This window comes from Monopterus albus, unplaced genomic scaffold (assembly GCF_001952655.1).
Source record: "Monopterus albus unplaced genomic scaffold, M_albus_1.0 scaffold435.1, whole genome shotgun sequence".
Lineage (NCBI taxonomy): Eukaryota > Metazoa > Chordata > Actinopteri > Synbranchiformes > Synbranchidae > Monopterus > Monopterus albus.
In genome coordinates, this window is record NW_018128315.1 from 162,535 (window position 1) to 174,535 (window position 12,001).

General features: G+C 40.8%; 1 protein-coding gene across 1 annotated transcript; it reads left to right on the forward strand.

The window, feature by feature from the left end:
• The first annotated feature begins 8,987 nt into the window (after window positions 1-8,987).
• On the forward strand, window positions 8,988-11,739 carry LOC109952141 (zinc finger protein 239-like). The gene is made up of 2 exons (XM_020587031.1): window positions 8,988-9,540; window positions 10,731-11,739. The coding sequence occupies exons 1-2, from the start codon at window positions 9,090-9,092 to the stop codon at window positions 10,799-10,801; spliced, it is 522 nt and encodes a 173-aa protein (XP_020442687.1). The 5' UTR covers window positions 8,988-9,089; the 3' UTR covers window positions 10,802-11,739.
• The last annotated feature ends 262 nt before the right edge of the window (window positions 11,740-12,001 follow it).

The window sequence follows — 12,001 nt, forward strand, 5'->3', positions numbered from 1 at the left end:
TTCCTGCTGCTGCAACCTAAAAACTAGGTCACAGATAACAGTACCATCTGATTATTACTAAATGATTAGTTTCATGCTAAAATGGGACTCTTAAGCCCCTTTCAGACATGATACCTAGAAATTAGCAGGCTACATGTAGCCATGTAGCAGTTGCTTTATTGCTGTTCAGGCCTAGAGCTGCTGTGCGTGAAATTCCTGGCAAGGTTTTGTCCAAACATAGGAGGACCTAGCCGGGTACAGGCACAGTGTTCACATGATCCAACATCACTGGAGGCAAACACGCCATTATTCCTCTGCGCAGTGGGTGAGCAGTCCTTTGATTTTCATGTCGGCCCAGTTTCTAGCTGTTCAGCTTTGGCTTATGCTGCTAAACTGTATCTTCTCTGTACCTGTTCAAAATAAACTTTGTACTAACTAGTGATGTTACCTTCTTTTTATCTTTACGCCCAAATTTCACTGCCTCTCAAAATATAGGCCACGCCACGACAGGAAGAGCGCATCGGTCGTTAAGCAAGCTATATATTGAGTGAATAGGAGGAGCTGCATTAGCAAGAACAAATCAGACAGGGAAAAGGCTGTGCTGTAGCACTGTCATTTTTGACTGTGCCCTTCCCGGCAATTTGACCACTTCAGTTCAGACATGTAGCCTGTTAGAACGTAGGCGGCTATTTGTCTAGGTCCGACCAGGTAAAGCTGCCATTAACACATTGCCTGTTTCGCTACACAGGGCTTTGTTCAGATATGATGTGAAATGCTGAAATAGCCAGCACATTCCTGGCAAAGGGTGCATGTCTGAAAGGGATTTTAGTGTTGTGTGCACACTTCCATCAACTTCCAAGCTGCTTTACCTCACTAACATAAAAGTAAAAAGTCTGGCTTCATGCCAATAAGAGTTTCCTAATTTCTTATATAGGAAGTCTGATAGATCCAAATATTCCATCATAATCATGGTTTTAGTTTGAGTTCAAGTCATATTTTCTCAGACATGCAGTGATCTGTCACTGAGATATCATAGATAAGTTTTCCAATTAATGTCCTGACACTGTAGGTTACACAATATATGGACATTTTCTTTATTTTTGCAATAAACCATCTTGGCGGAAACTAAATTATTGTCTTCACATTTCCTCTCATGCTTCACTGCACACAGACATCTGTCTGCTTTGGCTCATGCTGGCTATCAATGTATGAAGTAAGCAAAATTAAAAAACAAAAAAGGCTTCAGCTCCAGCAGCTGTTACAAGAAAAGTGTCAAAGTGGAACTAAACACACTGACTGTTCCACACCCCAGCCCAGCAGGTGGCAGTAATGCGCCTTAGGTTGGCTTGCAAACCGCCAATAAACACCATTAGAAAAAGGAGACGAAGAATACGTCTGACTTCTGGCAGAAGTAACTGAAAAAACACATTAACAGCGCTGTTGATGTATGAAGTTAATAGAAGACGGCAGTGCCGTCTTATTGCAGATAAATATTTTGTTGTTGTAAATCAACAATGTCTTCAGTTAAGTGTCTGAGAGAGTTCGTCAGCGCAGACTGATGAATATCGTTTGTAAAGCAGAAGTAAAGCTACACAGAATATGTCTGTTACACCTGAATAATCTTCATACAACTAACAGAGAAACTTAAACTAACACAGGAATATGAGTCAGAGTGAATTGCGCTACACTTTTGCTCTGATTTCCGTTTGGCTTCTTCTTGTAAAACTTCCGTGAAAACATAAGGGAGAAGGAATCATTAAATCATTAGCATCTCTGACTAGATGGACAGTCTTATTTCAATTTTTACTCTAGCATTTTTGTTACCTTCTGAACATGGTACAGTGACCATTTAGAAGACGCTGTGTCTGCAAAGTTTTACATTAATTAAAGCTACATTAAATAACTTCTCTTTCTAATTTCCGACCGTTAAGAGTGTAAGAGACTGTTAAAACAAACAGACAGTATTCAATTAATCATTACAATTACAAAGACTGTGAATACATTTCTACTTATTTTATACAGTCCTCTTTTGTCTTCACTTCTTGCGCTTTCAACTACACAACTGCGTCTAACAAATGAATGAACCAACTCATCTATAGACACTTAGGTGGACTAGAGAATTTAAATAAAACCTGATGAAAAAGAAGCATCACTTTTTTTCTCTCATCACATCAGTGACCTGTTCCTTCCTTTGTCCCTCCAGAGCTGCCACAGCAACATGTCTGTCAGGAGGAGGAGGTTCTGGCTGACCAGCAGCTCTGGAACCAGGAGAGGAACTCCAGTCTGGACCAAGAGGACCCAGAGCCTCCACAGATTAAAGAGGAACAGGAGGAACTCTGCAGCAGTCAGGAGGGAGAGCAGCTTGGACTGAAGCAGGAGACCGATGCCTTTATGTTGACTCCTACTTATGAGGAAAGGGACCACAGTGAAACAGAACCAACCAGTGACCAGCAGCTTCTCTGTCACAGCTCTGCTGTAGTTGAGAGCCAGGATCAGGAAGGAAGCCAGCATGGAGACTCAGGATCAGCCAGTCACAGTGGTAATGTGGACAACTCTCCCCTGTCAGAGACTGACTCTGATCCTCCCACAGGTAAAAAGTTTAAGTGTGACACTTGTGGAAAAGCTTTTACATATCAGTCTTAATTGAAATACCACCTGAGAACCCACGCAGGTGAGAGGCTGTATGTTTGCAAAACGTGTGGTAAAAGATTCACTCATTTATCATCATTGACTGTTCATTTAAGAATCCACACAGGTAGAAGCTGAATGTTTGCAAAGCATGTGGTGAAAGATTCAAAGACATAAAGAAAGTCACTTTCAGCTTTTCTTGTTTAGGGGTCGCTACAGTGAATCGTCACACTGACGACTCACATGTTGACATTTGGCACATGTTTTACGCCAATGCCCTTTTTGACGCAACCCTGGTTTGAACCCGAGGCGCAGCGGCGGGAGCACTGTGCCTTAACCACTAGCCTACCAGGGACGGCTGAAATACTCAAAGGCATAGCAGGATTGAATTATCATTTGAGAATCCACACAGGTGAGAGGCCTCCTTTAGCTTGTAGCCAGGATCAGAAAGGAAGCCACGGAAGTAGAAATGTGGACAACTCTCCCCTGTTAGAGACTGACTCTGATCCTCCCACAGGTTTGTGAAGTGTGACACTTGTGGAAAAGCTTTTAAGTATCAGTCTCAATTGAAATACCACCTGAGAACCCACGCAGGTGAGAGGCTGTATGTTTGCAATACCCCTTGGAAAAGGTTATAAATAAGAAGAGGAATCGTTTCCAGTGCAAGCTGGCACATATCAAATGCCCAGTAACAACATGTGCTGTGGTTAACTGACGGGAGAAGCTTAAACATGTCTCAACCATGTCAGAAGAAAAAAATTGGCAATAAGAGCATTGTTTCAGCAGAAATACAACTGTGCTGTTTGACTTGTTATTCCAACCAATCTATATGGCAGACTGACATTATATAGCCTCAATTTAAATGGGTTGCAATTTAAATCTTGTATCATGTGCAGCTGTCTTTCATTGATTTTGAATTGCTCAGAAATATGTTCTTGTCACTCCTTTACATATGGATGTTAATGTGGTCGAAATCATCGCTGAAGTTCATTCCAGTTGATTTGATGGCAATTTAGGCTATTTATATAATTAAAAAAGGAAGAACCAATATTAGAATAGTCTCCCTGAAACGTCGACTGACAAAATCCTTAGTCAGGTACAATCCTAACATACAGTATGTATGATTGTGAAGGAGGTATTAAATTGCATTCTGTGTGGCGTTTAATCGGCCTTAACAAGGGAAGAGAGGTGTGTGTGTGATTTCAATGTCGGTTCAAACCTGTAGAGTGTTTTAAAGAAATAAAGGACAAACACAAATCTTGTCACAATTATTCCTTGTGTTTATTGTGTGAACTATACTGAAGGGCTGTTTCCACTCATCTTGCTTTTTATTGTCAGGTTCCAGCTGGCTCCCTATCTATGGCAGATCAACTGCTACTAATGCTACTGTGATCAGTGTCTAAAGAAGTGTGGGCAAAAATGCTTTTTAAAAATCTTGTAATTAAGTGTTTATAAGGTGATAAAATAAAACCAAGTGTATCATACTGAGCAAGTTGAATATTAGTTTGACGGAACAAAAAGCTGACTCCTGTCCACTGCCGAAATGTTACAGTGTGACATCCGGCGGAAGTAAAGGAATAAAGCAGGAACTGCGTTAGTTCTGCGGAAGTAGTAGAAGACGGTGCCGTCGTTTTTTTTTTGCAGATGAATATTTCTGTCCTAACAATTCAACAATGTCTTCAGTTCAGTATCTGAGAGAGTTCGTCACCGAGCGACTAACTGCTGCTGTTGAAGAAATATTCGGAGTCTTTGAGAAAACTGTCGTCGAGTACGAGGAAGAGATCGATCGTCAGCGCAGACTGCTGGATATCGTTTGGAAACCAGAAGTAAAACTACACAGAATAGGTCTGTTACACCTGAATAATCTTCATACAACTAACAGAGAAAGTACAGCTAACATATATCATTCCTTTTTATAGTTATTTGATTTAACCTGAAAACAAAATGGATAAACTGTTCAGAATTTCGTTTTTGAAGACGTGGAAAAAGGGAAAACCCGTATATTTTGTTTTCATTACAATATGTTAAATCACGTAAACAAGAAAAATAAAACCAAAATCAAGCCTTATTTTTTGTTTTGCTTTCTTTCTATCGTGCGCGTGCGCAGACAGTGCCGCTGCGCCCGCTCCCACAGAGCGGCCTGTATTATGTGTAATATTCACACAGATTAGCTCATTGATGATAAGTAACCGCAGCTACAGTGTTGGAAATGTATAGTCTGTGGTGACTTTCTGATGCTAGTGGGACTTTTGCATCGTGCTGTAGCCTCTGTGTGAAGTCTCTGTGTAAAATTATGTAGCCTATTTAATAACTCTCAGCATTATTCCCAAAAGAATATAGGAGAATAATCCTGCATCATAGACAGTCTGCATTGCATTTCACACACCTGTGTAAATGAATGACTCCGTGTGGTTTACTTCAGAAAGTTTCTATTTGTGAGAAAAAAAATGCTGTTAGGCTGCGTCTGACTTAGGCCTACATTCACAGCAGGCAGGCATCTGTCATGGACCTGACAGTGAAGAAGGTTAGGTCTATAGGCCTGTCTCTGATTATCATCCGTTAATAGACTAATGTTCTTTCACTCATTGGGGTTAGTATTATATTTAGACTACATCTTGTGCTGCCCCTTATTGTCCAATAGAAAGCAAATGCAACCTACTGGTCAGGGAGGCGGCACTGGTGCAGTGTGTCAGCGAAGCGGTAGATACGGGTCCCAGAGAGAACCAAGAAACAGAGGAACCAGGGAGGAGAGTCAAGGAATAGGCCTCCGCTCTCTCCGCAGCCCGTGGAGGGGGTGTCAGCAAGGCTGTAAATACGGGCCTCAAAGAACACCGAGATACAGAGAAGGCTGTATGAAGGCCAAGATATGCTCACCCCTGCACATAAGAATAAAGCTTAACCTCTCACACTAAGGTGGCATATTTGAAACATATTAAAGCTCTAAACAGAGATCTTCACTCAGTAATTGACTACCATGAACCTGCCAACAGAGTTCCCTGCAGACCTCCCTCTTCCTTGCTATTAATACAGGATAAGACCCCAAACCTCACAAATAATAGCAACCTACAGTTATTGTGGCAGCTACCCCCATAACCCTCAGATGTTACCGTACTGAGAAACTTTTATAAACCAGGATACTCTGGCTTTTTGAGGAAGTGTTAAATTTTGTCTGAAATAACCAATGAAAGCTGTGTCACTGGACACTTAAGACCATATTTGTTTTGCACAGTATTTAGTTGACCTAAGATGTTATTAAGGATAGGATATTTAAAGAATAATGTGTAGTATGTAACAAGTAAATAACTGGATATTTTAGATAAAATCTTTTTCTGATATAACTTTCTAAACACCGCCTCCCTTCGTACAGCCAGCCAGTTTTGTATGGCATAACACCTGAGCAACAAGCCAAATCACAAAAGTGCTGCTTGTGTTGTCACCGTGAGGTATCTGCAGCCAGGTAGCTTGTTAACACTGCTGGGTTGCCACTGCCTGTTTTAACTTTCTGAGACACTGTTGAGAAGGTTAGCATACTATTAATACTATGAATTGCAAACCCTTTTCTGATGTATCTGCCTAAAAATCATTTTAGCAGTTTAATCTGGACCTTCTGTCAACCCTGTGAACTGTTATGCAACCTCACATGCTCACTAAGACTTAGGTAATCACACTCACTGGGAATTGGGTAACCAAACACTGAGAAATGTGTCTTCCCCATTACCACCCTAAAGTGCAAACTCACTAAAATCATAGGAATGTCAATAACATCAAACTTGACTCAATAACCACAGAGTATTAAACCTTTTCAGGAATTTTATATAGAAGCTTAACAGAGCTACAGCAAAGCAACAAGCAATAAAATATAAACCTTAAAATCATCAATAATCAGCTTCCAGTCTAAATAAATCAACAACTACTAATTCTAAACATAAATTTAAAATGATCATACTGATTAAAATCATTATGGCTAAGCTCTTGATCTGAATAAAAGTCAAAAGTCTCACGTCACCGATCCTCACCTGGCTCTGGGCGGGCGGTGGCAGATTGGGGCAATCACTTGTTCCTCTTTTTTTCTATTTGCAATGATTAAAGCTTTCACAAGGGAAAAGAATTTACAAACAAAAATATCAGAGCTCATCCGGTTCAATCCTCAAAACTCTCCATGAGAGAAATAGGACAAATTCAGATATACAATGATTTTCTTGGTCAAATCTTTATAAAGACATGAAAATGTCTAAAGCTGTCTTCTTTTCAAGACATCTTTTCCCCACCAGGCCAGGTGGATTTTGGCTTTTTGTTAAAATTCATGATTTCTTCATTAATCATCTTTGAAACAGGAATTCAGTTTCCCTGCTGAAGAACTGTGAGGCTCTGCCACAGTTTCATCATCCCACATCGGCATGAATCCTCCTGCTCTGACAGGCCAATGCCTGTGTCCAAGCACCCAGAAAGCCCCTTTTCTGGGTTTCTGTTACTCACTTGTTGGCATGCATCTTCCTCTTCTGACAGGCCGATGCCTGTGTCCAAGTACCCAGAAAAGGGTCTCACTCCCTTGTTGGCATGCATCTTCCTCTTCACAGGCTGGGGCCTGCGGGGGAGCACCCCCCGAGGGGGGCCGTCTCCCCGGACTGCCTCTCCGCAGTCCTCGGTCTCCTGGAAGTCGGATGGTCAACCAGACAGAGCCTCCGGCCGCAGCCATGAAAAGACTCTCTGTTCCTCTTTTTGCCTCGGTTTTTATAGGGTTCTGGTCAGTGAGTTTTGTCCTCTCATCCAACCAGATGCCACAGTTTGCAGTTGATACCTTATTTGGCGTGCAAAATCATATTCTTCTGAAGTGTTGCATCTTTTTTACTGCCAGTCCAAGCCCACTGCCCGTAACCAGCCTCCGCCCCACTGTGATCCAGCCTTGGATTCTACTTCCTCTTTTCTAGAAAACTAAACCATCTGAATACATAACAAAAATACAAGAAACTCACATCTGACTGAAATATAAAAATTCCATCATTGCTTTTTTAACAGATCAACCAGAATTACACACTGATTTCACACAAAACTACCAATGCCTTAAAATAAAAAATAAATCTTTATATTTTGAATACTTTACTTTGACTAAACATGGATTATCACTGATTAGACATTGATCAAACAATTATCAGTCAAATTTTTACTTTTAGGCCTGAAACATCATTTTTGTTACATCCTCAGTATGGTGTGTGTCTTTTCTCTGTGTCACATACACACACTTCTGCAGTTCTGGGATGTGTGTCTACTTCCTCTTGTGTGATTCTGTACTTTTCACTCTGTTAGTAAGATGTAAATCAGTTTCCCCCATCCTTTTAATACAACCATTTCACATTTTATTTAACACATTCACTAATGGTTATTTCAAACAAAACACACATAAATCATTTTATGATTATCTTTATTTATTAAAAGCTTAACTTTTCTAAGCATTCTGCCACAGCATTTTAATAATAATTCCTTTGTCCTCTCCAACCTCCCCGGAACTTCCTCTTTCTCCTCTGCCTTCTCTGTATCTCGGTACTTTTTGAGGCCCGTATTTACAGCCTCGCTGACAGGGGGTAGAGCAGTCGTCTCCCAACCATCCGTATCATCCGTTAATAGACTGATGTTCTTTCACTCATTGGGGGTAGCATTATATTTAGACTACATCTTGTGCTGCCCCTTATCGTCCAATAGAAAACAAATGCAACCTACTGGTCAGGGAGGCGACAGTGGTGCGGTGGTAGAGCAGTCGTCTCCCAACCAGAAGGTTGAAGGTTTATTTCTGTACCAGAAATAAATTCCTTGTGTGTAACATACTTGGCCAATGAAGGTGATTATTCTTATCCTTATTATCAGCCTCGCTTTCATCAGAGGTGGAGGAGGTGACAGAAAGGGAATGAATTCAATCAACAGGATCTTTGACTGTAGAATGAAATGCTTTTCATGTCATTTATAATACTGACTTTGAATTTTTACTTTACTTCTTTATGTGGTTGTCTTCTGAACATGGTACAGCACCGATTTGAAGTTATTGCATTTTCTCATTTAAAAATTATAAAGCTTTTCATTACAAACCTCAAAGAGGACTTTGCTGTTAATTGAATTTTTCCATTAATCATCACATTTTCCAGTTCATGGGTCAATTTGAAAATGAGTGAATGAACCAACTCCTCTACAGACACTTGTAAGGTGGACTAGAGAATTCAAATAAAACCTGGTGGATAAGAAGCATCTTTTTTTATTTTTTTCTCTTATCACATCAGTGACCTGTTCCTTCCTTTGTCCCTCCAGAGCTGCCACAGCAACATGTCTGTCAGGAGGAGGAGGTTCTGGCTGACCAGCAGCTCTGGAAACAGGAGAGGAGCTTCAGTCTGGACCAAGAGGACCCAGAGCCTCCACAGATTAAAGAGGAACAGGAGGAGCTCTGCAGCAGTCAGGAGGGAGAGCAGCTTGGACATAAGCAGGAGACTGATCCCTTTATGTTGACTCCTACTTATGAGGAAAGGGACCACAGTGAAACAGAACCAACCAGTGACCAGCAGCTTCTCTGTCACAGCTCTGCTGTAGTTGAAAGCCAGGATCAGGAAGGAAGCCAGCATGGAGACTCAGGATCAGCCAGTCACAGTCGTAATGTGGACACCTCTCCCCTGTCAGAGACTCAGTCTAAACCTCCCACAGGTAAAAAGTCTGTCAAGTGTGACACTTGTGATAAAGTTTTTAAGTGGAAGTCTGAATTGGATAGACATTTAAGAATCCACACAGGTGAGAGGCCGTATTGTTGTCAAACCTGTGGAAAAAGCTTCATACAACGGACAAGCTTGGTGATCCATATGAGAATCCACACAGGTGAGAGGCCGTATTCTTGTCAAACCTGTGGAAAAAGCTTCACACAACAGACAGGCTTGGGGATCCATATGAGGACCCACACAGGTGAGAGGCCGTGTTATTGTGAAACATGTGGAAAAAGTTTCACATGTCACAGTTACTTGTCAACCCATATGAGAGTCCACACAGGTGAGAGGCCATATGTTTGCAAGACATGTGGGAAAACATTCACTCAGTCATCATCTTTGAATGGTCATTTAAAGATCCACACAAGTGAGAAGTCATATGTTTGAAAAAAGTCACTTTCGGCTTTTCCCGTTTAGAGGTCGCCACAGCGAATCGTCACACTGACGACTCGCATGTTGACATTTGGCACGTGTTTTACGCCAGATGCCTTTTCTGACGCAACCCTGATTCGAACCCGGGCCGCAGCGACGAGAGCGCTGCGCCTTAACCACTAGCCTACCAGGGCCGACTGTAGAAAACTTTACATGTAACAGTTCCTTTTTGATCCCTATGAGAACCCACACAGGGGGTGACAATGGAGTTAATAACTTTCTTCTTCCTTGGTCCTAAATCAGTCATTTCCTCTCACCACAACTTTATCAAGTTAAACTTCCCAGGTTAAATCAGTCCAGACCATTCTGTATCTCAGTCATTTTCATCCTTTGTTCTATCACATCTGAACTGCATTTGTATTCACTTTGTTTTTGGATTAATAAATGACATAAAATTCAGTTCTGCCGTCTTGTTCTTTTCTGTTGTGAAACTATGAAGTCACTGTATAGAGAAATCACTTTTCACATTGAAGATTGTTCATGTGATTAGTAATTTATGGATGATTAATTGATCACAATGAATGTCACTTTCAGCTTTTCTCGTTTAGGGGTCGCTACAACCAATCGTCACACTGATGACTCGCATGACGACGCAACCCTGATTTAAACCCAGGCCGCAGCGGCAAAATCACTAGCCACTAGCCTACCAGGGAGGCTTCATCACAATAACTACAATAATTACATTAAATCATGGTTTGTCTGACACAAAGCGGTCCTGCTGCTCGAATCATGTTTCTGAAACATCTGAGGCAGAAGCTGATCATCTCCAACAGCTGAATACTAATTACTACTGACTAATAACAAGTGTAATATCAACACTGATTCACTCCTCAAACATTGGTCACAAGATCAACAGAAAATTCTACAAAAACTGTTTAACACTCAGCAACACAAGGCACAATAAAAATTAATCTGGATATTTTTCATTTTTCCTAATTTTTCTTCTTCTCCTTTGAGGCAAAGACACTGCTAACTGGGAGGGAGACGGCAGGCTGGGCGATGATGGGCATTTGGCCTCATATTGCTGATGGCTGTGTATGGAGACCACAACCCTCCAGAGGTGGCCACGGATATTTACCACTGTCTTTAACAGCAAGAAGACTGGGATAATGAACAGTATTGAAACAGTTGTGCTGGAGACAAAATATCCTCAAAGAGGAGAAAAAAACCATAAAACCCAGAAATGCTAGATCAGTTCTGGAGGCATTGTACTGAGCAGGGACTTAAAAGTTATGCAATGACACAGTATTTGTTCTAATGTTGTGCAAATTGTTTCAAAACTACTCAAACAATTGTGACACCAAATACATCCTTCCACATCACCGCCGTTTACTGACCAGTTTCACATGTCACATATCTGGGACGATTTTTGCTACATCTGCTGTTGCTCATATATAAATCAAGTGTAACGTTAAGTAGAAGGTGCTTTTCGTGTTTGATACTGGTTAAACCGTTGTCCAAGCTCCACGGTTAACAGACAAAAATTGTCATTTATATTTACTTGATATCTGTACTTAGTGTGGTGTAAAATTTACAAATAAAACCCTATAATGAGCTCCTAAAAAATTCCTAAATATGTTTATACATGTGTGAATTAAGTAAAACATTCATATTTATTTAAAATTTGTTTGTATTTCTTTTTTTCGCTTTTTATGTCTCAGTTTAAAACTGAACTCACGTCCACCTTACGGCGAGGGCATTCTTATGGTTGTTATGTTCCGCCAGCCTGTATGAAAACATTTAGCTAAGGTATTCTGTGCCTGATATAAAGAGGTTATTTGTTTTGTCCTGTTGAGGGCAGTATAACATCTCATGGTGCATATGGTTGTGTTGGTTACAACAAATAAACAAATAGTTATAATCACAGTTATAATAATATAGTTACAAGTTAATATAAAATGAAGTGTGTAGATTACACATAGACATTACAAGAGCTAAGGTATTCTGTGCCTGAAATAATGTCCTTGGTAGGTTAGTGGTTAAGGCGCTCTGGCCACGGCGCCCCAGGTTCGAATCCAGGTTACGTCAAGTAGGGCATCTGGCGTAAAACACGTGCCAAATGTCAACATGCGAGTCGTCAGTGTGACGATTCGCTGTAGCGACCTCTAAACGGGAAAAGCCGAAAGTGACTTTCTATTCTGTTATTTTGTTTCTTCTGTTGAGGGCAGTATAACATCTCATGGTGCATAACCTAATAGTATATATATGGTTGTGTTGGTTACAACAAA

Bases quoted from the DNA above. Each gene is read 5' to 3' on its own strand.
- LOC109952141 (XM_020587031.1), top strand. From the start codon at position 9,090: ATGTTGACTCCTACTTATGAGGAAAGGGACCACAGTGAAACAGAACCA. The intron at 9,541-10,730 runs GTGAGAGGCCGT...TTCTCCTTTGAG, and splicing joins CCATATGAGGACCCACACAG to GCAAAGACACTGCTAACTGG.